The sequence below is a fragment of the Ahaetulla prasina genome, chromosome 3 (assembly GCF_028640845.1).
Source record: "Ahaetulla prasina isolate Xishuangbanna chromosome 3, ASM2864084v1, whole genome shotgun sequence".
Classification (NCBI taxonomy): Eukaryota; Metazoa; Chordata; class Lepidosauria; order Squamata; family Colubridae; genus Ahaetulla; species Ahaetulla prasina.
This window is the reverse complement of record NC_080541.1, coordinates 228,728,662-228,756,125: the sequence shown is the minus strand read 5'-3', so window position 1 is coordinate 228,756,125 and position 27,464 is coordinate 228,728,662. Positions and strand designations below refer to the sequence as shown.

Here is a 27,464-nt window from a genome sequence, read left to right as displayed (position 1 = left end):
CAGCCCTGGAAAAACAACAACAGGGACTTAGGAACCGTTTTTCACACTTACGGCCCTTGTAGCATCTTCGTTGTCACTTGATACAGGACTGGCTTAATAGGGTTTTTAAACATGGATTTTATTGGGATTTATTTTATATTTTGTATTGTATTTTAAATTTAGGCTTTATTGAATAAGTTTTTTAAATAGTGTTTTTATTGTAATGTATTTTATTATTTTATCTGCCTGTTCAGCGCCCTGAGTCCTTCGGGAGAAGGGCGGTATAAAAATTAAATAATAATAATAATAATAATAATAATAATAATAATAATAATAATAATAATAATAATTATTATTATTATTATTATTATTATTATTATTATTATTGATCAAAATTCAGATGTTTGGCAACTGGAACCCTCACCACATCTCTGACATCAGTACAATTGAACGTCTCCAGAAATATTTTACAAGAAGAGTTCTCCACTCCTCTGAAAACAGCAAAATACCTTATCCCACCAGACTCGAAATCCTCAGCTTAGAAAACTTGGAACTCCGTCGCCTTCGACAAGACCTAAGTTTAACTCATAGAATCATCTATTGTAATGTCCTTCCTGTTAAAGACTACTTCAGCTTTAATTGCAATACTACTAGAGCAACTAATAGATTTAAACTTAATGTCAACCGCTTTAATCTAGATTGCAAAAAATATGACTTCTGTAACAGAATCATCAGTGCTTGGAATACTTTACCTGACTCTGTAGTCTCTTCCCATAATCCCAAAAGCTTTAACCAAAAACTTTCGACTATTGACCTCACCCCATTCCAAAGAGGGCCATAAGGGGCGTGCATAAGCGCACAAACGTGCCTACCGTTCCTGTCCTATTGTTTCCTTTCTTTATATATACGCTTATATCAGTGGTGGGATTCAAATAATTTAACAACCGGTTCTCTGCCTTAATGATTTCTTCCAAGAACCAGTTCAGCAAAACTGCTCAGAAAGTTAACAACCGGTTCTCCCGAAGTGGTGCGAACTGGCTGAATCCCACCACTGGCTTATATGTTGTATGGTTGTTTCATGCTTATGCTTATATATACAGTTGTGACAAAAAAAAAAAAACTGACGGAGATTTACGACGCTTGCTTGTGATCCAACCTTCTGAAGAAACAAATCAATGGGGAAGCCAGATTCACTTAACAACCAGGTTACTTATTTAACAATGTAAGTGATTCACTTAACAAGTGTGGCAAGAAAGGCTGTAAAAGGGGCCTAAATTCATTTAACAACTGTCTTCCCAGTCTACGAATTGTGACCCTGTTCTATATTCGAAGCCTTTTCTAGCAACGGACTTGGGCAGCAAGGAAAGGGTCTCTATTAAGTTTATAATCTCCTAAATCAGGGTTTTTGGCAATCCTTATGACACAGTGGCTCAGGGGCTAGGACGTTGAGCTTGTCGATCGAAAGGTCGGCAGCTCGGCGGTTCGAATCCCTAGTGCTGCTGTGTAACGGAGTGAGCTCCCGTTCCTTGTCCCAGCTTCTGCCAACCTAGCACTTTCGAAAGCATGTAAAAATGCAAGTAGAAAAAATAGGGACCACCTTTGGTGGGAAGGTAACAGCGTTCCGTGCGCCTTTGGCGTTGAGTCATGCCGGCCACATGACCACGGAGACGTCTTCGGACAGCGCTGGCTCTTCGGCTTTGAAACGGAGATGAGCACCGCCCCCTAGAGTCGGCAACGACTAGCACATATGTGCGAGGGAAACCTTTACCTTTACCTTACGATTTATATTGATATATTGACTATCATTTGTGTTGTAAATGTTGCACCTTGATGAACGTATCTTTTCTTTTATGTACACTGAGAGCATATGCACCAAGACAAATTCCTTGTGTGTCCAATCACACTTGGCCAATAAAAATTCTATTCTATTCTATTTTCTCAACCTTGGCAACTTTTAAGACTTGTGGAATCCTGGGAGTTGGAGACCACGTATCTTAAAATTGCCCAGGTTGAAAAACTCTGTCCTAAATGACAATTGGCTTTCTGGCAGACACCGTTCTCCTAAAAGCCACAATTTCTCACTTTTATTGTTTCTGTGCTTTTTAACAGATGCCTCTCATGAGCCGAGCGATCCAGTTTAATTACATTAACGTAATTTAGGACTCCGTGCAGTTCATCAAAAGTTCTGCTGGCTTTTTCTCTTCCAGGAATCAGCCATTTCCCTCCCACCCCCCACAGATGCCATAACCCTTCCCCATTTTGGGCTGCCAATTCTTGGAAAGCCGCTTCTGCAGCAAATCATCCATCACAGGAGTTTTGGCCAGAGAAAGTTGTCAGGGCAAGGAAGGCATGGAGGAATGGGGGGGGAAAAGATCTTATCTGAATATAGCTTTGTTCCACAGTATATTCTCTTTTTTCCTCTCCAAGAACTGAAAGAAAGATATACCGAGGAAGAGAAATGGAAGATTAATTTTTTTTTTCCGGGCAAAATTTTTTATTTTCCATAATAATTCCCACAATTTGACCAGTGTACAATACAATCACTTATCCAACAATCGATCCTATACTCAGATTATGCTCAATCAGGCCTGCTCGACCGCCACTCCCTTCCTTAATCCTTTCTACCCTTCTCATCCTTCTTCAACTTTCCCCACCATTCTTCTCCTCGCTTTCCTACTTCCCCTCCTCTTTCCCACTTCTCACTACCATCCTTTCTAACCCTCTATCTTCCCCTCCTTCTCCTCCTCCTATCCTTTCTTCTCTCTCCCTTCTTTCCTACCTACCTACCTGCCTGCCTACCTTTCTTCCTTCTTTACTCCTCTTTCCTTACCCTTTCCCTTCGGGAGTGGTTACGGAGCAATCCCGACTTTACACCATTAAAATTTTATCTTGTTACAGAAATAGTAATAGATAGGAGATGGTGAGTGGCAAAAACAACAACAAAATGCACAGGTACTGGATATGTGGTACCTTGCTCAATAGTAGTAACTGTGAGTGGGATCTTGGAGTCCTAGTGGATAACCATTTAGATATGAGCCAGCCGTGTGCAGCAGCTACCAAAAAAGCCAACACAATTCTGGGCTGCATAAACAGAGGGATAGAATCGAGATCATGTGAAGTGTTAATACCACTTTATAAGGCCTTGGTAAGGCCACACTTGGAATATTGCATCCAGTTTTGGTCGCCATGATGTAAAAAAGATGTTGGGACTCTAAAAAGAGTGCAGAGAAGAGCAACAAAGAGGATGAGGGGACTGGAAGATAAAACATATGAAGAACGGTTGCAGGAACTGGGTATGTCTAGTTTAATGAAAAGAAGGACCAGGGGAGACATGATAGCAGTGTTCCAATATCTCAGGGGTTGCCCCAAAGAAGAGGGAGTCAAGCTATTCTCCAAAGTACCTGAGGGTAGAACAAGAAGCAACGGGTGGAAACTAATCAAGGAGAGAAGCAACCTAGAAGAAATTTCCTGACAGTGAGAACAATGAACCAGTGGAACAAATTGCCTGCAGAAGTTGTGAATGCTCCAACACTGGAAATTTTTAAGAAAATGTTGGATAGTCATTTGTCTGAAATGGTGTAGGGTTTCCTGCCTCGGCAGGGGGTTGGACTAGAAGACCTCCAAGGTCCCTTCCAACTCTTGTTATTATGTTATGTTATGTTATGTTATAAGCTCTGAGCATAAAAAGAGGTGGGTGACTCTGAGCCAATCACCAGGAAATGGAGAGTTCTAGTCCTGCCTTCGGCATGAAAGCCAGCTGGGTGACTTTTGACCAGTCACTCTTTCAGCCCAACCCACCTCGCAGGGTTGTTGTTGTGGGGAAAATAGGTAGCAGGAGTGTACGTTCGCTATGTTAGTCTATGGAGATTTCTCAGCCGTTCAGGTCATGGTTGTCCCAAAGGTGCTTTTCCAAGAGGCAACTGGACTTTCTGGTTTTTTCTTTGAAGACATTTCAGGAGTTATAGACCACTTATCTTAAAATTGCCCAGGTTGAAAAACTCTGCCCTAAATGACAACTGACTTTCTCTCAAGCTCCGAAACTGGAGAAGCTTCTTGGATGGGAAGCGAAACGTCTTCGAAGAAAAAAACACCAAAAAGTCCAGTTGCCTCTTGCAAAAGCATCTTTGGCATTGCGTTCTTTATTAAAAACAACAAAAGCAGGAAAGAAAGAAAGAAAGAAAGAAAGAAAGAAAGAAAGAAAGAAAGAAAGAAAGAACTGGTGATATACGATGCATGTTTCATCCCTTGGCCCAAATCAGGGTTGGTGAATTAACCCAATTTTGGTGTTCACACAATGCTGGCACAAGTGGCTGGGTTGGCCCCACATTTCAAAAGGAAGCTTTGGGTGTCATGTGAATGCCGTCAAGCTGACCCAAGTGCCTGGGTTCAGACAACACACACACCCAGCAAGGAGTTTTCACACTGGAAAAATCTGGCCGTGGTCTTCCTTGCTTCTTGTCTCTGGCGATTTTCAGTGCATCACTCACTTCTCCATCACGCCCGGCCCCGCAAGAGGGCGAATGATGGGATTTGTAATCCATCCTCAGAGAACTATCAGGAAAGGGCCGCTGAGCGTCAGGAAGGAGGCCAAAACTAATCCGAGCCCATCCTGATCGTGGGAGTCCGAGGAGGAGGAGAAATGAAGTCCAAGGCCTCGAAGGGCGTCCGGGGAAAGCCCGCCTGTCCTCCCCGGCTGTCGCCCGCGAAGAGGAAGCGGGTTAACAGCCCGCTTCCGTCCCAACTCGGTAAGGGAGGCCCGCGAAGGCCTGGAGTAGGCCTCAAAGCCAGGCCGGTCGCCATGGCAACCGGCCGGCTCAGGGCGCCTGCGCCGACTAGGCCGCACCGCTTCCCGGCGTCGTTCTTCCTTCGAGATCCGGCGCGATGGCCGGTGCGGATCCGGACTTCGTGCTCCGCTACTTGGCCGAGGTGGAGGCGCTAGCCGAGGAGGTGATGGCCAATAGGCAGCAGGTAGGCCGCGGAGCTCCGTTGGGGCGGACTGGCGCCACCGCGAGGCATGATGGGGGTTGTAGTGCTCCGCCTGCCCCCCCCCCCACCCGCGCCTAGAACAAGGCAGGCCTAGAAATTTACGCCTCCCCCCCCACCAAAAAACCCCCCCATATAACGGGGGTCTCCAACCTTGGTCCCTTTAAGACTTGTGGACTTCAACTCCCAGAGTCCCTCAGCCAGCAAAGCTGGCTGAGGAACTCTGGGAGTTGAAGTCCACAAGTCTTAAAGGGACCAAGGTTGGAGACCCCTGCCATATAATTTAAAATATATACAACAAGATTAAAGATTGCAAACACTTGGGCTGGAGGGGTAATAGGGGATCGCGAGAAGGAAGTGTAGAACTGTCCACTTGGAAGGGGACCCTAGAGATCCACTAGTCCAACAACCAGATCCCCCTCCTCCCCCCACCCCCCGCCCAGTCAGGCCACGTCCAGAGAATAAGTCTCCTTGGAAGGGGTCCCCCAAGGTCGTCCAGTCCACCCCTAAGCAATGGGCAGCAAGGCCTCGCGTGTGCTATCCAAGGAAAATATCTGTAAAGCCTCTTATTTTAAAACTCCTATACAGGGAGACTGACACCTCACCCCAGAAGAACATTTATTCTTTTAATGTCTTTCGCTCCCTCCCTTCCCTTCTTTTTCTCTTTCCTGTCCTCCCTCCCTCCCTCCCTCTCTCTCTTTCTTTCCCTCCCTCCCTCCTCCTTTCTTCTCTTTCCTCTCCTCCCTCCCTCCCTTTCCTTCCTTTTTCTTTCCTCTCCTCCCTCCCTCTCTCTCTTTCTTTCCCTCCCTCCCTCCTTCTTTCTTCTCTTTCCTCTCCTCCCTCCCTCCTTTCCTTCCTTTTTCTTTCCTCTCCTCCCTCCCTCTTTCTTTTCCTTCCTTCCTTCCTTCCTTCCTTCCTTCCTTCCTTCCTTTCTTTCTTTCTTTCTTTCTTTCTCTCTCTCTCCCTCTCTCTCTCTCTCTCTCTCCTCCCTCCCTCCCTCCCTTCTTCCCTTCCTATCTGGCCATTTCCCCTCCAAAGTGACTCTGAGCAGCTTTGATGGTTTTAAATAGAGGACTAGTACTTGGATATAAATGAATAAAGATGGCTTGTCCAATCTGCAGAGGGGAGGAAGCGAGACTAGCTTGAGGTTTTATCCATGTCTCCTGTAGATTGTCGATCTGAATCAGAAACGGAACCAGAACCGGGAAGCCTTAAGAGCCCTGAGCAAGGAATTGGATTCTGCTGGTGAGTTTTTGTTCTGGAATTGTGTGAAGAAGTCAGACTTCTGGTCCATATGATGTTGTAACGACTTAGCCTCGTAGTGTTTCTCAACTTTGGATACTTTTAGGTGGGTGGACTTCAACTCCCAGAATTCCCCAGCCAGCATGTCTCCAAAGTCTCCAGGGTTCAAATACACTGATTTGGTCTGTCAAATAAGTGACTTACGACCTGAATTTGCTCTTAACGATAGTTGCACCATTCCTGCAGTCACACAATTGCAATTTTGGCACTTGACAACAAACTGGCATTTAGAATAGAAGAATAGAATAGAATTTTATTGGCCAAGTGTGATTGGACACACAAGGAATTTGTCTTGGTGCATATGCTCTCAGTGTACATAAAAGAAAAGATACTTTCATCAAGGTACAACACTTACAACACTTAATGATAATCATAGAGTACAAATTTAACCCTTAAAGATACAACACAATGGTAGTCATAGGGTACAAACAAGCAATTAGGAAACAATATCAATATAAATCATAAGGATACCAGCAACAAACTTACAGTCATACAGTCATAAGTGGAAGAAGATGGGTGACGGAACGATGAGAAGATTAATAGTAGTACAGATTTAGTAAATAGTTTGACAGTGTTGAGGGAATTATTTGTTTAGCAGAGTGATGGCCTTCGGGAAAAAACTGTTCTTGTGTCTAGTTGTTCTGGTGTGCAGTGCTCTATAGCGTCGTTTTGAGGGTAGGAGTTGAAACAGTTTATGTCCAGGATGCGAGGGGTCTGCAAATATTTTCCCGGCCCTCTTCTTGATTCGTGCAGTATACAGGTCCTCAATGGAAGGCAGGTTGGCAGCCATTATTTTTTTTGTAGTTCTAATGATCCTCTGAAGTCTGTGTCTTTCTTGTTGGGTTGCAGAACCGAACCAGACAGTTATAGAGGTGCAAATGACAGACTCAATAATTCCTCTGTAGAACTGGTTGCAGCACCCTGTGGTCACATGATCATGATTTGTGATGTTTTTTGTTGATTTCTGACAAAAAAAATACCCATTGCGGGTAAAAAAAAATTTCTAAAAAATTCTATTCTATTAAGCTGCAATCGCTTAATGACCACTGTCATAAAATTGGGTCCAGCTTGACTTAACATCTGCAGTGACTCAGGACAATAGGTTTGGTCCCAATTGTGATTGTAATTCAAGGACTACCTCTATTTGTGTTTGTTTGTTTTTTTACAATTGCATCCACTCCCCATCACTTAAGACTCTACAATAGCTGTAAAATCAGCACCTGAGGGCAGGACAAGAAGCAATGGATGGAAACTAATCAAAGAGAGAAGCAACCTAGAACTGAGAAGAAATTTACTAATAGTGAGAACTATTAATCAGTGGAACAACCTGCCTCCAGAAGTTGTGAATGCTCCAACACTGGAGGTTTTCAAGGAGAAATTGGGCAGCTATTTGTCTGATATGGTGTAGGGTTTCCTGCTTGAGCAGGGGGTTGGACTAGAAGACCTCCAAGGTCCCTTCCAACTCAATTCCATTCCTATTCTTGTGCCATATCCGTCATCGGATGTTGGCGATCATGTTGGTGATCCTATTTTTATCAACAGCCGCACAAAAAAGTGCTGCTGAGTTTTGTCCCCTTAGATTTTGAAGCCATGATGTTCTTCTTCTGCCTGGACCTCCTTTGCCTTCAATCTTTCCTTGAAGGATTAAGTGAAGTATGCTGTATTTTTCTAGGTGTCACATCACACGTCTGAAATAGTCCAACTTTCGCTTTTTAATGGTTTTGATGATCTCCCTTGGCTTTCCCAGGCGGCTTATCTCCTCCTCATTTCTGATTTTGTCAACCCAGCTTATCCGTACCAGCCGCCTGCAAATCCACATTTCAAATGCTTCTAGTCTCTTCAAGTGGCTTTCTGTCAGAGACCCAACTCTCCATTCTGTAGAGCAGGATAGAAAGGTGGAACAATCTGACAAGCCTCATTTTCAGTCTTAGGCTTATGTCGGGACTGCAGAAGACCTTTTGCATTTCGAAGAATGCCGTTCCAAGCGTTTGCTATCCTTGTCTTTACTTCAGTGGTCAGAATCCCATCAGAAGGTGAAGTAATCAAAAAGATTTTAGATTGTGCGGAAATGAATAGATTAACTTTAAGAATAAAAGATAAAGAGGAACCGGTGTATTTCAAGACATGGGAAAGATTCTATGCATGGTTAGAAAAGAGACAGAAATAAAAGACGATAGATAGATAAACAACGTTAATAAATGGAAATTAAATGAGAGAAACGATAATTAAGAAACAGAAACCCAAATACCGCCAGAGTAAATAGAAAAGGGGGATGGGGGGGAAGAAGAGAAGATTATAAATATAAATGTACAATTATGAAATGATAGATTGGGTAAAATAGAAAAGAAACTGAAAAGAAAGTACATAATATCAGAAGATTGGAGTTGCTCAGTTACCAAACAAGGGAAATATCATACAACAAAGAAAGAAAGAAAGAAAGAAAGAAGAGAGGAATAGAAGGTAAAATAGAGGAGGTGAAGGAGAGAGAGGGATGGAGGGAAGGAGAAGAAGAAGATAAATTAGGGGATAAGAATAGGAGAGAAGGTGAGAAAGGAGTGAAAGAGAAGAGGAGTGGGGGAGAGGAAAGGGAAGTAGGTATGAGGAAGGAGAGGAGGAAGAAGAAGGTAGGAAAGGAGAAGAAGGAAGGAGTCGTGTCGCACTCCTCCGCTGATGGCCGGGTCAGGGAAATCTGAATCAGGCGTGCCTCTGCAGCTCTGCCAAAGTCCTAGCAAAGTTCTCAGGGCAGGCAGGAGACCAGAAAGTGACTTCAGCAAGATATGTTAGACTTTGCCTGACTCAGAGAATGCCAGAAAGCAGATCCTTTATATAGGCCATGGGGTGTGGCTCCATGACTCAGCACTTATCCAGGCCTGCCCCTCCCTTCCTTCTGACGCCGCCGCCTATCAATCCTTCTGACGCGAGGGTCACTCCAATCGGCAGCTGTTGGTAATAGACCTTCCTCAGGCTCACATGCTGTGGAGGAGGGGGAGGGGTCTAGTTGCTCCGTTTGCCTGGGCATGGAGCCAGAGCTGGGGGCTGGAGATACTTCCTCCTCTTCAGCCTGTCTGGGCATGGAGCCAGGGCTGGGGCCGGGAGATGCCCCCTCCTCAGCCTGTCTGGGCATGGAGCCAGGGCTGGGGCCGGGAGATGCCCCCTCCTCAGCCTGTCTGGGCATGGAGCCAGGGCTGGGGCCGAGATGCCCTCTTCAGCCTGTCTGGGCATGGAGCCAGGGCTGGGGCCGGGAGATGCCCCCTCCTCAGCCTGTCTGGGCATGGAGCCAGGGCTGGGGCCGGGAGATGCCCCCTCCTCAGCCTGTCTGGGCATGGAGCCAGGGCTGGGGCCGGGAGATGCCCCCTCCTCAGCCTGTCTGGGCATGGAGCCAGGGCTGGGGCCGGGAGGCCTGGTAGGACATTCTTCAGTGTTCGGAAGCAGATAAGCAGGCCCCGGCTGTGGTGGTGAAGATCGGACGAGACACAACAGAAGGAGGGAAAAGAGGAGAAGAAGGTTTGTTGTAAAATGGAGGGAAAGAAAGGGTAGAAGAGCAACTCCACATGCAATTAAAATGTTTTATTTTTGTGCTTTCTTCAGAGAGAATACGTATGATTATCTATGAATAAGAAAATGTACATTTACAATATGTGTATAAGGAAAAAAAATAAACTTTTTTATAAAAAAAAAAGTCATGTCCTATTCCAGGGTTGGCGAACCTTTTCGGCACCGAGTGCTGAAACAGGAGCATGTGTGCGTGAAACCGAAAGCCCAGCCGCCCAGTGCGCATGCATCCTCGAGGAAGATGACCTTCCTGTTTCCGGCGTGCGCATGTGCACTGGCCATCTGGTCTTTTAGTTTCTTGTGCTTATGAAGACCAGCTGGCCAGTGCCCATGCGTGCCGGAAACTGAAAGAGCGGCCACTCAGTGCCCACGCATGCTCCAGGAAGATGATCTTCTGATTTCCGGCGCACACATGTGCACCATCCACCTTTGTCTTCCGGTTTCTGATGCTCATGCATGCGCAAAGACCAGCTGGCTGGTGCGCATGCACATGCCGGAAACAGGAAGAACAGCCATCCGGTGCCCATGCGCGTGCCAGGAAAATGACCTTCTGGTTTCCTGCGCTCCCACGCGCGTGAAGATCAGCTGGCCGGCGCACCGGAACTGGGAAGAGCAACGCGCAACGGCTCACGTGCCTGGAGAGATGTCTCTGTCTGCCACTCCCAGCATTGGTGCCATAGGTTCGCCATCCCGGTCCTATTCCTATGCCTGCTGCAGACCTGTCCCTAAACATAAGCCACATTTAACAGAATAGCAGAGTTAGAAGGGACCTTAAAGGCCTTCTAGTCTAATGCAGGGGTCTCCAACCTTGGCAACTTTAAGACTTGTGGACTTCAACTCCCAGAATCCCTCAGCCAGCTTTGCTGGCTGAGGGATTCTGGGAGTTGAAGTCCACAAGTCTTAAAGTTGCCAAGGTTGCAGACCCCTGGTCTAATGCACTGCTCAAGTAGGAAACCTTATACCATTTCAGACAAAGTCCTAGCTTTAAAACCTCCAACGATGGAACACCCACAACTTCTGGAGGCAAAGTCATTCCGCTTACGAATTGTTTTCAGTGTCAGGAAATTTCTCCTTATTTCCAGATTGCTTCTCTCCTTGATTAGTTTCCATCCATTGCTTCTTGTTTTACCCTCAGGGGCTTTGGAAAATAAATAAATAAATAAATAATTACAACAACAACAAGAGTTGGAAGGGACCTTGGAGGTCTTCTAGTCCAACCCCCTGCCCAGGCAGGAAACCCTACACCACTTCAGACAAATGGTTATCCAACATTTTCTTAAAAACTTCCAGTGTTGGAGCATTCACAACTTCTGCAGGCAAGTCGTTCCACTGATTAATTGTTCTCACTATTAGTATATTTCTTCTTAGTTCTAGGTTGCTTCTCTCCTTGATTAGTTTTCATCCATTGCTTCTTGTCCTACCCTCAGGTGCTGATTTTACAGCTATTGTAGAGTTGGAAAGGACCTTGGAGGTCTTCTAGTCCAGCCCCCTATTCAAGTAAGAGACGCTTACAGAATTACAGAATAACAGAGTGGGAAGGGACCTTGGAGGTCTTCTAGTCCAGCCCCCTGCTCAAGCAGGAAACCCTACACCATTTCAGACAAATGGTTATCCAATTTCTTCTTAAAAACTTCCAGTGTTGGAGCATTCACAACTTCTGCAGGCAAGCCGTTCCACTGATTAATTGTTCTAACTGTCAGGAAATTTCTCCTTAGTTCTAGGTTGCTTCTCTCTTTGGTTAGTTTCCACCCATTGCTTCTTGTTCTACCCTCAGGTGCTTTGGAGAATAGTTTGATTCTCTCTTCTTTGGGGCAACCCCAGAGATATTGAAAGGCTGCTATCATGTCTCCCCTGGTCCTTCTTTTCATTAAACTAGACCTACCCAATTCCTGCAACCGTTCTTCATATGTTTTAGCCTCCAGTCCCCTAATCATCTTTGTTGCTCTTCTCTGCACTCTTTCTAGAGTCTCCCAAATTGACTCCCATCTTCTTTGTGGCAGCCCCTGAGATATTGGAAGACTGCTATCACGTCTCCCCCCACCCCCGTCCTTCTTTCCTCTCAAATCCAGCTCCTGCCACCATTCATAGCCACCTTTAGCTAAACGGGAAGAGTTTCTAAGGAATGAAAGAAAGCAGACTGCCGGAAATGGTGGGGAGGGGGGGGGAAATGAGTTTTATAACTTGGAATAATTTCTTCCGTGGATGATTCAAGCACACAAATCGACAGTGGAAGAAAACATTCTTGGCCTGAAGTGAGGAACGCGAGCGCCATGTTACAAAAGCAGCTAATTGTGGCAGATGTTAACTAGCTAAATTGAATAGAACCTGATTGTTGCCAGAACAGGAAAAATGCCTCCCTTTGTCAGGGCTCTTCATCTTTCCCTATTTTTTTTTTTTTCCTTTTCCCAAATTCAACAACTCCCAGGCGAAATGGGAAGGCTCCGGATGTACCTCCTTGAGAACAAACATTGCAAATTAAAGTGGACGCCCTCGAATATCCTAAGCATCATAACTCTGGGCGGAATTTGCTGTGTCTAAACAAAGGAAGTGGAAGAAAAATATCAATTTACATGCACCCAAGTTCTCTGCCAGGTATCCGTCGCGGTCGACGTGCCTGGAAATCGCAACAAGACAGGCAATCCTCGACCTACGGCTTTTCCCTTGCTAGGCGAGACCGTTGTTCAGTGAGCTGTGCCCCATTTTACGACCTTTCTTGCCACCGTTGTTAAATGAATCACGGCAGGTGTTAAGTTAGTCACACTTAATGGCATCCCCACTGACTTGGCCTGACAGTTAGAACAATTAATAAATGGAACGACTTGCCTCCAGAAGTTGTGAATGCTCCAACACTGGAAATTTTTAAGAAAATGTTGGATAACCATCTGACTGAGATGGTGTAGGGTTTCCTGCCTGGGCAGGGGGTTGGACTAGAAGGCCTCCAAGGTCCCTTCCAACTCTCTTATTGTTGTTGTTGCTTTTCAGAAGGTCGCAAAAGAGGATCGCGTGACCTGCAACCGTCACAAATATGAGTCAAAAACGTCTGAATTTTGATCACGTGACCCACCCTGGGGGTGCAGCAAACGGTCGTAATTGTGAAAAACAGTCATACGTGCTGTTTTTCCAGTGCTGTCGTAACTTTTAACGGTCGCTAAACGATTGGTCGCAAGTCGAGTATTTGTTTTTGCTCCTCGTAGAAAGCAGCCAACCTTTTGGATACGTTAGAAGGCCTTATTTTATTTTATTTTTTCATTTTGTCTAGCTTTAGGAGAAGATGGAGTTTGTTTTCTTGAAATGTCCTGTAAGGTTTTGTTTAAATTGCTTATATTTAATTTAAGATATAAGCAATTAAGATCTCAAATGGACAGCTAACATCAAAAACATCATTAAAAAAGGACAACAAAGAATGTTCTTTCTGCGCCAACTCAGTAAGCTCAAACTGCCCAAGGAGCTGCTGATTCAGTTCTACAGAGGAATTATTGAGTCTGTCATTTGCACCTCTATAACTGTCTGGTTCGGTTCTGCAACCCAACAAGAAAAACACAGACTTCAGAGGATAATTAGAACTGCAGAAAAAATAATTGCTACCAACCTGCCTTCCATTGAGGACCTGTATACTGCACGAATCAAGAAGAGGGCCGTGAAAATATTTACAGATCCCTCGCATCCTGGACATAAACTGTTTCAACTCCTACCCTCAAAACGACGCTATAGAGCACTGCACACCAGAACAACTAGACACAAGAACAGTTTTTTCCGAAGGCCATCACTGCTAAACAAATAATTCCCTCAACACTGTCAAACTATTTACTGAATCTGCACTACTATTAATCTTCTCATCGTTCCCATCACCAATCTCTTTCCACTTATGACTGTATGACTATAACTTGTTGCTGGCAATCCTTATGATTTATATTGATATATTGACCATCAATTGTGTTGTAAATGTTGTACCTTGATGAAGGTATCTTTTCTTTTATGTACACTGAGAGCATATGCACCAAGACAAATTCCTTGTATGTCCAATCACACTTGGCCAATAAAAAATTCTATTCTATTCTATTCTATGTCTGCTTGAGGTATTGTTATCTTTCTGGAGGCTTTAGGATAGCAGGAGCTGGAAAAACGGCCGAAAACGTTCCTGCTGAATCGGAGAAAATTTGAAATATTCTTTTCGGCTCTGTCTCTGGCTTCTTATCTGCTAATACATGGGTTTTGTTTTTTTTAACCACTTGTCTAATAAATCACATCCAAGGCCAAAAATCAGATTTTCTCTTCTCTTTTGGGGCCTCCTTGCTGAAACGACTTTTCTTTTTTGTTGCAAGAAGTGTGTATGTGTGCAGTGCAACTTATTCTGGCGTTGGTCTGGCTCAGGGGTTGTTGTTTTTTTTTAATTGAAATGCTGCTTGTCGCTGGAGAACATTTTAAAATGCTATTTTTAAAAAAAAAAACATAGAGGGTTATGACACATCAGAGAATAGGGAGTGATTGGGACCTTCTGTGAAAATTGTGCAGGTCATTCCTTCCTTATGTGACTTACCTGTCTCTCTTTTCCTTCTCTTTCTCTGTTTCTGTTTCTTGCTTTCTCTGTCTTTCTCTCCCTCTTTTTTCTCTTATTCCCCCTCTCTCTGTCTTTCTCTTTTTCCTCTCCCTCTTTCTCCCTCTTTCTCCTTCTTTCTCTTTCTCCTTTCTCACTTCCCCTCTCTTTTCTCTTTCTCTCCCTCTTTCCCTCTCACACACTTTCTCTCCCCTTTTCTCTGTTCCTGTCTCTTTCTCTTCCTTTCTCTCTCTGACTCTCTTTCTGTTCCTCTCTTTCTCTTTCTCACTTTCTCTTTTTCTCTCTTATCTTTCTCTCCCTTTCTCTCTCTCTGTATCTCTGTTCCTCTCTGTTTTTCTCTCTTATCTTTCTCTCTCTTTTCTCTTTCTTTCTCTCTGTTCCTCTCTCTTTGTCTCTTTCCCTTCCTTCCTTCCTTCCTTCCTTCCTTCCTTCCTTCCTTCCTTCCTTCCTTCCTTCCTTCCTTCCTTCCTTTCCCTCCCTCTTTATCTATCTCTCTTTCTATCTCATTCTTTTCCTCTCTCTCTTTTTTTTTTCCTAAATCCACATTACCGCCAGTGACTAATGTCTGCCCTCATGGCGCCTTTTGCCTCCGGGGAAATATTTTTCACAGCAAACAGTCTGAGTCATTCTGTAACTTTTGTATTAAGGGGGGGGGACAAATTGGAATAAATACGCTTGGCCTGCACTGATGCAGTGGGATGAGAGGGGCCCCTGGCCCCATGGGAGAAGGTAACAGTAACAAGAGCTGGAAGGGACCTTGGAGGTCTTCTAGTCCAACCCCCTGCTCAAGCAGGAGACCCTAGCCCCATGATGCCGAACCTATGGCACGTAGCACCCTCTCTGATGGAACGAAAGCGGCAGGTGAGTGGATGCCCACTAACAGGCGTTGCCAGGATGGATCTGAAATGACAGCTGCTCTTTAATATTACATTTATAAGCTGCTTAGAAAGTTTCACTTTCTAAGCAGTGAAAGTTTCCCATCACCAATCTCTTTCCACTTATGACTGTATGACTATAACTTGTTGCTGGCAATCCTTATGATTTATATTGATATATTGACCATCAATTGTGTTATAAATGTTGTACCTTGATGAAGGTATCTTTTCTTTTATGTACACTGAGAGCATATGCACCAAGACAAATTCCTTGTGTGTCCAATCACACTTGGCCAATATAAAATTCTATTCTATTCTATTCTTTCATTTTTTTACTGCTCGCCCTTCCTCCTCACACTTAGAGCCTGGTGGCGCAGATGCATTTCCCTTCAAACCATCATATACTTCGTAGTGTGCATAGATTTGCAAAACAAGGGGATAAAGGAATATTCCCGAACGTTGTTTTATGATTGATCTCATGGTTCCTGTGAAATTGTGTGAATGCATCCATCCATGCAGTGCACGTTATCTCAGCTTGCGGAGCTTGGATTCCTTGAACGAGTTTACCCAAAAATGTAAACACTGCAGAATCTACAGACTCGTGCTATATAACCAAGCACCATTTCATGCTGAATAAACTAAAGTTTGTTTGTTTGTTTATTTATTTATTTAATCAAATTTTTATACCGCCCTTCTCCCGAAGTATTAATGTTTCTTAAATAGAAAACTATCTTTAGATAGATCTTTACTCGAAAAGCATTTTATTAAAATAAATTTGATTTTAAAAATCCGATTTAAATTTTAAAAAAATTTGATTTAAGTTTTAAAAAATCTGGTTTTTTTAATTTTTAAAAAACAACAACAACCCATCGATTTTATCCATTCTGGTGCTTTGGAGAATAAGGTTAACCCCCTCTTCTTTGTGGGAGCCCCTCAAAATTTAAAAAATCTTGTTGATGCTTTTAAATTAAGCAGGCCTTCTTTTCTTGTATTCCCTTTACAAGATGCTGCTGAGGCTGCTGGGTCTTGTAGTTCAGCCACATCTGGAAGGTTTCATGTTTCTGCTCCAGGATGCTGAGATTTTAAAACAGGACCTGTTTGGTTTTAAAAAAAAAAAACACATGTTGATGCTTTTAAATTCAGCATGCCTTCTTTTCTTGCTTTCAGACAAAGCCACGGTTTGCTTCGGGAGTATGTTCATACAGCTTCCAAAAACTAAGACCCAGGAGATGCTACAGAGAGGTGAGGTTCCCACTAATTTCTGGATTAGTGTCTGGATGGGGAGGAACAGGCTCAAGCTCAATCCCTCCAAGACGGAGTGGCTGTGGATGCGGGCACCCCGATTCAGTCAGCTGCAGCTGCAGCTGACTGTTGGGGGCGAGTTAGTGGCCCCAAAGGAGGTGGTTCGCAACTTGGGCGTCCTCCTGGATGGACGGCTGTCCTTTGATGAACATCTGGCGGCCGTCTCCAGGAGGGCTTTTTACCAAGTTCGCTTGGTCCGCCAGTTGCGTCCCTTCCTTGACCGGGATGCCTTATGCACGGTCACTCACGCTCTGGTTACGTCTCGGCTGGATTATTGCAATGCTCTCTACATGGGGCTGCCCTTGAGGTGCACCCGGAGGCTGCAGTTAGTCCAGAATGCAGCTGCGCGAGTGGTAATGGGAGCCGCTCGAGGCGCCCACGTAACACCTCTGCTCCGTAGTTTGCACTGGCTTCCTGTGGTCTTTCGGGTGCGCTTCAAGATCCTGGTTACCACCTTTAAAGCGCTCCATGGCTTAGGACCCGGGTACTTACGAGACCGCCTGCTGTTACCGTATGCCTCCCATCGACCCGTACGCTCTCACAGAGAGGGCCTTCTCAGGGTGCCGTCCGCCAAACAATGTCGGCTGGCGGCCCCCAGGGGAAGGTCCTTCTCTGTGGGGGCTCCTACCCTCTGAACGAACTTCCCCCTGGTTTACGCCAAATACCTGACCTTCGGACCTTCCGCCGCAAATTGAAAACACATTTATTTATTCGCGCGGGGCTGGCTTAAATTTTGTTGGTTTTAACTTTATATTATGAATTTTAATGGGTTTTTAGAATTTTAAATGTTTTTAAAGTCTTTGGCCAATTGTGTAATAAGTTTTTTAATTCTTGTTTTAATTGTATATTGTATTGTTTGTTTTTATTTTGACTGTACACCACCCTGAGTCCTTCGGGAGAAGGGCGGTATGGAAATCGAATTAATAATAATAATAATAATAATAATAATAATAATAATAATAATAATAATAATAATAATAATAATAATAATAATAATTTAGTTCTGCGATCTATTTGCAGAATTAACGGTTCAAGGGCTGAGTTAGGCAAGATTTGATAGACGCATGGAATGGTGTCAGACAGGAAAATATTGAAGACTTCTTCCACTCTTCCCTCATGGTGGCTCAGATTTGTGGTTGCTGATAGGATTGTAACTTATAACAGTCTCTCTCAGGATTGTTGACTTTATGACACACTAATTTCGACTCTCGGAACATATGTAAAGAGAGTAACACCACTCTCTTCTAGCACTGATGATGTTACCTAGTGGGTCATGAAATGTCTGCAAGAAAACCGCCAAGCTCAGAGAGCATCAGGGACGCGACAGTCATCCTCCTTCTTCTCTCCTAAAATCCCTCCTCCCTTCTAGCACTGATGATGTTCCCTAGTTGGGTCATGAAACGTCTGCAAGAAAACAACCCAGCTCAGAGAGCACCAAGGACCGCACAATCCTCCTCCTCCCCACTCCCTTCTAATACTGATGATGTTCCCTAGTTGGGTCATGAAATGTCTGCCAAAAAAAAAACTAAAAAAAAAACCCACAGAGAACACCAAAAAACCCACAGTCGTCGTCCTCCTTCCTCTTCCCCTTCCATTTCCTCCTTGTCTCTGCAAACCCCACTCCCTTCTAGCATTGATGTTGTTATCTAGTTGGGTTATGAAAGGTCTTCAAGGAAACCACCAAGCTCAGAGAGCATCAAGGACCACACAGTCCTCCTCTTCCCCACTCCCTTCTAGCATTGATGATGTTCCCTAGTTGGGTCATGAAACATCTGTAAGAAAACCACCGAGCTCAGAGAGCTCCAAGGCCCCCATTTTTCCATGAAATTCCTCCTTTGATTTGGGAAGCATCACCATCCGAGTCTTATATATGAAATGAAAACAGATTTTCAGGGTGCCTGTACAGCAAACATGGCTCCCCTTGGAGCCGAAGGGGCCAAAGGCTAAATTAAACTATTTCCAATAAGAGGGAAACAAGACTTTTGTTCCTTTTGGTTCGTCCGCCTCTTTCTTCCCCGCCTCCCTGTTTTTTTCTCTGCGGGAGGTTCAGCATATTCAGGAACCAGATTGGGCCGTCCCCCTCATTCCTTCTCTTGAAGGTGGCATAAGGGCTTGCCAGGCTGTTAGAAAGCGGTGCCAGTCTCGGCACATGTCTCTCAGGAGCCATCTGCAGTTCTGTTTGAGAAGACCTCTTTGAAAAAAAGAAAAAAGAAATCCAATCAAAATCACCTGTGTGTCTTAAGCATCTCAGCTTTTCAGAACCTTTGGCTGAAATGCGCAAAATATGGATAATCAGATCCCTATCAGAATGATTCTACAGGATAAAAATTCAGGGGTGTTTTCGGCTACTTGCGAGGGGTTACACTCTGTGTGTGTGAGAGAGAGAGAGACAGAAAGGGGGGGAAAGAAAGGGAGAGAGAGAGAGAGAAGAAAGGAAATGAAAAGAGAGGAAAGGAGAGAGAGAGAAGAAAGGAAAGAAAGAAGGAAGGAAGGAGAGAGGAAAGGAAAGAAAGAGGAGGAAAGGAAGAGAGAAAGAAGAAAGGAAAGAAAGGGAGAGAGGAAAGGAGAGAGAGGAAAGGAAAGAAAGAGGAGGAAAGGAAGAGAGAGAAGGAAAGAAAGAGGGAGATAGGAAAGGAAGAGAGGAAAGGAAGAGAGAGAGAAGAAAGGAAAGAAAGAGAGGGAGAGAGGAAAGGAAAGAAAGAGCAGGAAAGGAAGAGAGAAAGAAGAAAGGAAAGAAAAGGAGATAGGAAAGGAAAGAGAGGAAAGGAAAGGAAAGAAAGGAAGAGAGAGAAGGAAAGAAAGAAGAGGAGAGGAAAGGAAAGGAAGAGAGAGGAAAGAAGAAGAGAGAGAAGAAAGGAAAGGAAGAGAGGAGAGAGGAAAGGAAGAGAGAGAGAGAGAGAAGGAAAGAAGGAAAGAAAGAAAGAGGGAGATAGGAAAGGAAGAGAGAGGAAAGGAAGAGAGAGAGAAAAGAAAGGAAAGAAAGAGAGGGAGAGAGGAAAGGAGAGAGGAAAGGAAAGAAAGAGGAGGAAAGGAAGAGAGGAAAGGAAGAGAAAGAAGAAAGGAAAGAAAGGAGAGAGGAAAGGAGAGAGAGGAAAGGAAAGAAAGAGGAGGAAAGGAAAAGAGAGGAAAGGAAGAGAGAAAGAAGAAAGGAAAGAAAGAGGGAGATAGGAAAGGAAAGGAAGAGGAGGAAAGGAAGCTGCAGTTGGTTCAGTGAATCCTGTGGTCTGTTGTAGCCCGTCAGACTCAAGACGATGAGGAGGTTGAAGACGAAATTGGGCCAGCACTGGAGTCTGGGGAAGGCTCTGATGAATGTTCTGCGTCGGATGCAGAGATAGAGCCAGGGCCGTCCGACATTTCCCAGCCACTGGAGAGGCAGCTGCCTTTGGAGGCTGAGATGAGTGAGGAGGAAGAACAGCTGGGGCCTGTTCCAGATGCACACATGTACAGAGCAGTTAGGAGAAGTGAACAATGGAGGAATTGACTCGGAAAACAAGGCACACATGGATGCTGAATGGCCCCTCCCTGGCTGGGGAATAAATAGAAGGAAAGGGTGGGGGGTGGTCATAGGAGACAACCGTTCGTATTTCTGAAGGTTTTGCTAGTTGTGTTTTTGTGCCACAAAGACTGCTTGGCAGAACTTAATTTGTAGCCTTTCAGCTGGGAGCTCACGGCCTTGCAATTATCTCAATGAACTGATAAGGTCTGTTACTACCATTAACTCCTTGCAGGACTGTTGCCTGGACTTTTCTGTGGGTGAATGCTAATTAATTCACAAGAGGTAAATAAAGAGGGTTTTTCGTGACCAGGAGTCTGTTTCTTGCTTCTACTAAAGGTTGGGTCAGAATATGGTCATTAAGTGAATCCAGCTCCCCCCCATTGATTTGCCTGTCGGAAGCTGGCCTTGGTAGGTCACAAACAGTGGTCGTGTGACGCCCCAACCGTCATAAGTACGGGCCAGTTGCCAAGCATCTGAATTTTGATTATGGGACCGTGGGAAAGCTGAAACACCAGCGGTCATAAAGTGTGACTACCAGTCATAAGTCAGTTTTTTCAGTGTGGCGACTTTGAGCGGTTGCTAAACGAATGGCTATCTGGATTAATTTGAATTAATGGAATTAATTTGAATAAATAAATTTGAATTAATCAATGGAATTAATATGGATTAATGGGATTAATTTGAATTAATTAATGGAATTAATTTGAATCATAACATAACATAACATAACATCAGAGTTGGAAGGGACCTTGGAGGCCTTCTAGTCCAACCCCCTGCCCAGGCAGGAAACCCTACACCATCTCAGTCAGATGGTTATCCAACATTTTCTTAAAAATTTCCAGTGTTGGAGCATTCACAACTTCTGAAGGCAAGTCGTTCCACTTATTAATTGTTCTAACTGTCAGGAAATTTCTCCTTAGTTCTAAGTTGCTTCTTTCTTTGATCAGTTTCCACCCATTGCTTCTTGTTCTACCCTCAGGTGCTTTGGTGAACAGTCTGACTCCCTCTTCTTTGTGGCAGCCCCTGAGATATTGGAACACAGCTATCATGTCTCCCCTAGTCCTTCTTTTTGTTAAACTAGACATACCCAGTTCCTGCAACCGTTCTTCATATGTTTTATCCTCCAGTCCCCTAATCATCTTTGTTGCTCTATTAAACTAATTTGAATTAATGGAATTAATTGGAATGGAATGGAATTGAATTGGAATGGAATGGAATGGAATTGGAATTAATGGAATGATAGCAGTATTCCAATATCTCAGGGGTTGCCACAAAGAAGAGAGGGTCAAACAATTCTCCAAAGCACCTGAGGGCAGGACAAGAAGCAACGGATGGAAACTAGTCAAGGAGAGAATCAACTTAGAACTAAGGAGAAATTTCCTGACAGTTAGAACAATTAATCAGTGGAACAACTTGCCTCCAGAAGCTGTAAATGCTCCAACACTGGAAATTTTTAAGACAATGTTGGATAACCATCTGACTGAAATGGTGTAGGGTTTCCTGCCTGGGCAGGGGGTTGGACTAGAAGGCCTCCAAGGTCCCTTCCAACTCTGTTATTATGTTAATTGCCATATTTTTCAGAATATAAAACAGACCTTTTTCCCCCCTAAAAGTGGGTGAAAATTTAGGTGCGTCTTATAGACCCTGGGTCTCCAACCTTGGCAACTTTAAGCCTTGTGGACTTCAACGTCCAGAATCGTCAATCCCTCAAATCCCTCAAACTCCCAGAAACTCTCAATCCCTCAAATCTCTCAATTCTGGGACTTGAAGTCCACAAGGCTTAAAGTTACCAGGGTTGGAGACCCCTGTTATAGACCAAATATGGGCATTTTTGGGCTCCCGAAACCTCCGCGCCCTGTGTTTTCTCCCTCCCCAGCCCCCAGAAGCATTCTGCAGGCCAAAAAAGGGCACGTTTTTTGGCAAAAATGGGCCATGCGGAACACTGCAGAGTGCTTCTGAGGGATTGGGAGGGCAAAAACGCGACACGTGGAGGCCAAAAACTATTTTTTTCTTGTTTTCCTCCTGTAAATCTAGGTGCGTCTTATAGTCCGAAAAAATACAGTAATCGAATGAATTCCAGCAGGCATCCATGTGGGCCTTCAATCTCACCAACAGCTGGCTCTTCCTCTCCTCTTTCCGCAGATCAAGAGCTGCTGGAGGAAGAAATCGGGAAATTGCAGCAGGAGCTCAAGGTGAAAGTCAGCAACCTCATGGAGGCCCAAGGTAGGTAACCCACCTGGCTCCCTCACCTGATTCCAAAGGAAACCTGAGCCGTGTTTTAATTGTGTGAGTGGCATCTTACCTTGTTTGGGGCTATTGTTGGGTTTTGTCCTGAGCACAGTTAACATTTCCTTCCCTCCAGTTATTAAGGTTGTAAGGTAGTTCCTGAGAGCCATGGGGAAGGGGCTGGACTAGGAGCTGGGAAACACAGCATCTCTCTCTCCCCACCCCCGCCCCTCTTCAGAGTAGTTTCTGGGCACCTTTGGACCAATCCCAGACGTGGTGTGGTAGACTGGGAGGGAGGAGGTTTGGGTTCCTTTCTTGAAATTTAATTTTTATTTCTTAATTTTATTTAGCATTTATATCTTGGCCTTATTTATTTTTATACATACCTAATACGTCTTCCTCCTATTCTGCTCACAACCACCTTGTGAGATGAGGTGGGCTGAGAGACAGGGGCTGACACAAAGTCACCCAGCCAGTTTTCATGCCTAAGCAGGACTAGAACTCCCAGTCCCCTGGTGATTGGACCAAAATCACCCAGCCAGTTTTCATACCTAAGCAGGACTAGAACTCTCTGTCTCCTGGTGATTGGCCCAAAATCACCCAGCCAGCTTTCATGCCCAAGGTGGGACTAGAACTCCGAGTCTCCTGGCGATTGGCTCTAAGTCTCCCAGCCTCCTCTCACGGCAGCGATGGGACTAGAACTCACTACCTCCCATTTTTTAGCCTGGTGCCTTATGTCGTGTCCCACTCCTCCGCTGACGGCCGGGTCAGGGAAATCCGAATCAGGCGTGCCTCTGCAGCTTTGCCAAAGTCCTAGCAAAGTCCTCAGGGCAGGCAGGAGACCAGAAAGTGACTTCAGCAAGATATGTTTAGACTTTGCCTGACTCAGAGAATGCCAGAAAGCAGGTCCTTTATATGTGGCTCCATGACTCAGCACTTATCCAGGCCTGCCCCTCCCTTCCTTCTGTTGCCTCCGCCTATCAAGTCTTCTGACGCGAGGGTCACTCCAGTCGGCAGCTGTTGGCAATTGACCTCCCTCAGGCTCACATGCTGTGGAGGAGTGGGAGGGGTCTAGTTGCTCCGTTTGCCTGGGCATGGAGCCAGAGCTGGGGGCTGGAGGTATTTCTTCCTCTTCAGCCTGTCTGGGCATGGAGCCAGGGCTGGGGCCGGGAGGCATACTAGAACATTCCTCCGTGTTCGGAAGCAGATAAGAAGATCCCGGCTGAGGTGAGATCGGACGAGACACAACACCTTAGGCACTAAACCAAACCGGCTCCTAATGGTTTAATAATGTCTTCCTGAAGGTAAACCAGAACTGAAAGGCTACAATTTGAAACCCTTGACCGCTGAAGAAATGTGGTTCATGAAGAAAGTGGTGGACAACTGAGGTTCTCGTGGGGTGGATTCATGTGGCAGCGGTTGGCATGGGCAGCGCGCAAAGGAGAGTTGCTATCCGTGCTCCTCGCCTCCATGCTCTTGAGTGCTTGCTGAGCAGTTGAGCATGTCATGGGTGTCTTTTATGGCCCTTCTCTTAAAGCTGGTGAGATGCCTGCAAATCTGACCGGAGAAGACATCGTTGACGCTTTATGGACAGTTGACGAAAATTTGAGGGGGAAGAATTCCTTGAGGTCAGAATTTTGCGCTTTTTTTGAGATTTGATATTGAACGCGAATGATTGAAAACGAGGCTGTAGGACATCCCATTTTTCTACCGGTCTCTACGCGCAGGGCCTGCGTGACAATAAATTGAACAAGATTCCAACATCTGTTGGGAGAAGGGTGGAAAATGGTCTCTGCTTTGCTTCGGTTGTTTCTGTCCACCCACAGCAATCGCCTCTATTAAAACTCTTTGAGATGAAGGACAATTTCTCTCTCCCCCCCACCCATCCCATCCCGTTTCATCCACGGGGTTTTTCTCTCTTTATAGATGGTACTTTATACTGCCATGTTGCTGGGATTGCTGTTTTCTTTTTGACAATTCCTTGATTGACTTGTTGCTGGCAATCCTTATGATTTATATTGATATATTGATCATCAATTGTGTTGTAAATGTTGTACCTTGATGAACGTATCTTTTCTTTTATGTACACTGAGAGCCTATGCACCAAGACAAATTCCTTGTGTGTCCAATCACACTTGGCCAATAAAATTCTATTCTATTCTATTCTATTCTATTAGGCTGTTCTTCAATGTAGTCGCTGTATCTAATCAGAGAGCAAAGCCCATTCCCACACATTACTGATGATGTTACCTAGTTGGGTCACAAAGGGTCTGCAATAGAACAACCCAGCTCAAGAGAGCACAAAGAACCTCACAGTCCTCCTCCTCTTCCTCCTTCTTCTTCCCCCTCCCTCTCATCCTCCCTTTCCTCTCCTGCCTTCCTCCTCCTCCTTCTCCACTCCCTTCTAGTACCGTTGATGTTACCTAGTTGGGTCATGAAACGTCTGCAAGAAATCAACCAAGCTCAGAGGGCATCAAGGAACCCACAGTCCTCCTCTTCCTCCTCAAACCACACTCCCTTTTAGCACTGATGACGTTAGCTAGTTGGGTCATGAAATGCTTGCAAGAAAACAATCATACTCAAGAGAATATAAAGGACCCCTCAGTTGTCATTGTCCTCTTCTCCTCCTCCACCACTCCTCTTCCTCCTCCTCCCTACAAACCCCACTACCTTCTAGCACTGATGATGTTCCCTAGTTGGGTCATGAAACATCTGCAAGAAAACAACCAAGCTCAGAGCGCACCAAGGACCCTACGGTCCTCCCGTTTCTAGCACTGATGATGCTCCCTAGTTGGGTCATGAAACGACTTCCAAAAGGCAACCAAGTTCAGCGACCACCCAGGAACTACAGTCCTCCTCCTCCTCCTCCTTCTTCCCCCTCCCTCTCATCCTCCCTTTCCTCTCCTGCCTTCCTCCTCCTCCTCCTCCACTTCCTTCTAGTACCGTTGATGTTCCCTAGTTGGGTCATGAAACGTCTGCAGGAAATCAACCAAGCTCAGAGGGCATCAAGGACCCCACAGTCCCCCTCCTCCTCCTCCAGTTCCTTCTTCTCTTCCTCCTGCTTCTTCCCCCTCCCTCTCATCCTTCTTTTCCTCTCCTGCCTTCCTCCTCCTCCTCCTCCTCCAACTCCACTCCCTCCTAGCAGTGATGATGCTCCCTAGTTGGGTCATGAAACATCTGCAAGAAAACAACCAAGATCAGAGAGCACCAAGGCCCTGTTGTTGTCGTCTTCCTCCTCCACTACACAAATCCCACTCCTTTGTACCCCTGATGATGATACCTAGCGTGGTAAGGAAACGTCTGCAAGAGAACAACCCTCTGGTGGCTCGGGCCTCTGGTGGCTCAGACTGTTAAGACAGTCTGTTATTAACACAGCTGCTGGCAACTACTGCAGGTTCAAGTCCCACCAGGCCCAAGGTTGACTCAGCCTTCCATCCTTTATAAGGTAGGTAAAATGAGGACCCAGATTGTTGGGGGCAATAAAAGTTGACTTTGTATATAATATACAAATGGATGAAGACTATTGCTTAGCACAGTGTAAGCCGCCCTGAGTTTTTGGAGAAGGGTGGGATATAAATGCAAATAATAAAAAAAAAATCTGGCTCTGAGAACACTTAAGGACCCCACAATTGCCAAATAATATTTGCCGTTAAGATCACAAGAAGGTTTCCGAATGCTTTGTAGTGCAAAGGTGTTCTTTTTATGAATCCCGCTCGTTCCAAAGGATTTGAATTGGAATCTGCATGGGTAGAAGTGTCCTTGTGTTAAGATTGCCTCTTTCTGCCCAGCTTCAGTGCCAGCGGGCGGCAATTCTGCCCCTGGGCAGAGCCAACATCTTTCGCAGCCAGTCTGTCTCCGGAATCTGTGCCATGGAGATAACTTGCTGTCCCGTCCATCTTCAGAGCCCTTCGGTGCCCGTGATCAGCCTGCCCGTCGAAACTCCTCCAAGGTTGAAGGATGGTGACGAAATAAAGAGACATCCAGGTGAAGGCAGGAATCGTGGAAACGGTTCCTGGTTTAGCTCTGTAAAGCAGGGAGCTCCCCCACCCTCCCATCCCTTGTCCGGCTTCAGGGGGTGGTGTTCTTTTTTTGTTTTGTTTTTTAAAAATCCAGCCACCTTCTGGCTGGGCATTAAATTTTTTGCTGAGCCTGGATCGACTTGAAAAGCTGCTTCAGCTGTTTCTTTCTGTCATTGCTGTAACCTGCAGCGGAAGAGACGGAATAGAATAGAATTACAAAGTTGGAAGGGGCCTTGGAGGTCGTCTAGTCCAACCCCCTGCCCAGGCAGGAAACCCTACAGCCTCCCAGTTAAATGGCTGTCCAGTCTTTTCTTTAAAACTTCCAGTGATTAAGCACCTATTTTTTATTATTATTATTGTTTTTGAATTTATATCCCGTCCGTCTCCGAAGACTCAGGGCGGCTTACATTGTGTAAGGCAATAGTCTCATTCATTTGTATATTTTACAGAGTCAACTTGTATTGCCCCCCCCAACAATCTGGGTCCTCATTTTACCTACCTTATAAAGGATGGAAGGCTGAGTCAACCTTGGGCCTGGTGGGACTCGAACCTGCAGTAATTGTAATTGCAGGCAGCTGTGTGTTAATAACAGACTGCATTAGCCTGTTGAGCCACTTCCCAGCTCTATAACTTCTGGTGGCAAACAGTTCCACTGGTTAATTGCTCTCCCTGTCAGGAAGTTTCCCCTTAATTCCAAGTCGCTTCTCCTTGATAAGCTTCCATTCATTGCGTCTTTTCCTGCCATTCAGGTGCTTTGGAGAATAGGTTGACACCCCTCCCTCCCTCTTCTTTGTGGCAGTCCCTCAAATATTGGAAGGCTGCTATCATGTCACCCCCAGTCCTTCTCTTCATTAGGCAATTCAATTCAGAATTGAGCTGGAAGGGACCTTGGAGGTCTTCTAGTCCAACCCCCTGCTGAAGCAGGAGTCTCTAGAAACCAGGGGTCTCCAACCTTGGTCCCTTTAAGACTTGTGGACTTCAACTCCCAGGGTTCCTCAGCCAGCTTTGCTGGCTGAGGGACTCTGGGAATTGAAGTCCACAAGTCTTAAAGGGTCCAAGGTTGGAGACTCCTGCTCTATACCGTTCCAGACAAATGGCTCTCCGGTCCCTTCTTGAGAACCTCCAGTATTGGCGATAACACAAGGTTAAATTAAAAAATGCTTCAGGGGGTCCTT

At 45.2% G+C, this 27,464-nt stretch overlaps 2 protein-coding genes across 4 annotated transcripts in view; one reads left to right on the top strand and one right to left on the bottom strand.

Annotated features, from left to right (window-relative positions):
• Positions 1-4,722: 4,722 nt before the first annotated feature.
• The window catches only part of LOC131194619 (dual specificity protein phosphatase 15-like), a 67,032-nt gene continuing 44,290 nt past the window's right edge, over positions 4,723-27,464 (top strand). Inside the window, exons 1-4 of one of the 3 annotated variants that reach the window (XM_058175816.1) lie at positions 4,723-4,947; positions 6,132-6,207; positions 16,414-16,488; positions 22,079-22,267. In XM_058175816.1, coding sequence (XP_058031799.1) covers positions 4,861-4,947; positions 6,132-6,207; positions 16,414-16,488; positions 22,079-22,267 — 427 coding nt within the window. In that variant the 5' untranslated portion in view covers positions 4,723-4,860. The remainder of the gene's footprint in view (positions 4,948-6,131; positions 6,208-16,413; positions 16,489-22,078; positions 22,268-27,464) is intronic. The other 2 variants (XM_058175817.1, XM_058175818.1) reach the window with 2 other exon arrangements.
• Positions 24,598-27,464, bottom strand: part of TTLL9 (tubulin tyrosine ligase like 9) — a 31,466-nt gene continuing 28,599 nt past the window's right edge. The window contains exon 14 of the mRNA XM_058175815.1: positions 24,598-26,472. Within this exon, the coding sequence (XP_058031798.1) occupies positions 26,402-26,472 (71 nt within the window). The 3' untranslated portion in view covers positions 24,598-26,401. The remainder of the gene's footprint in view (positions 26,473-27,464) is intronic.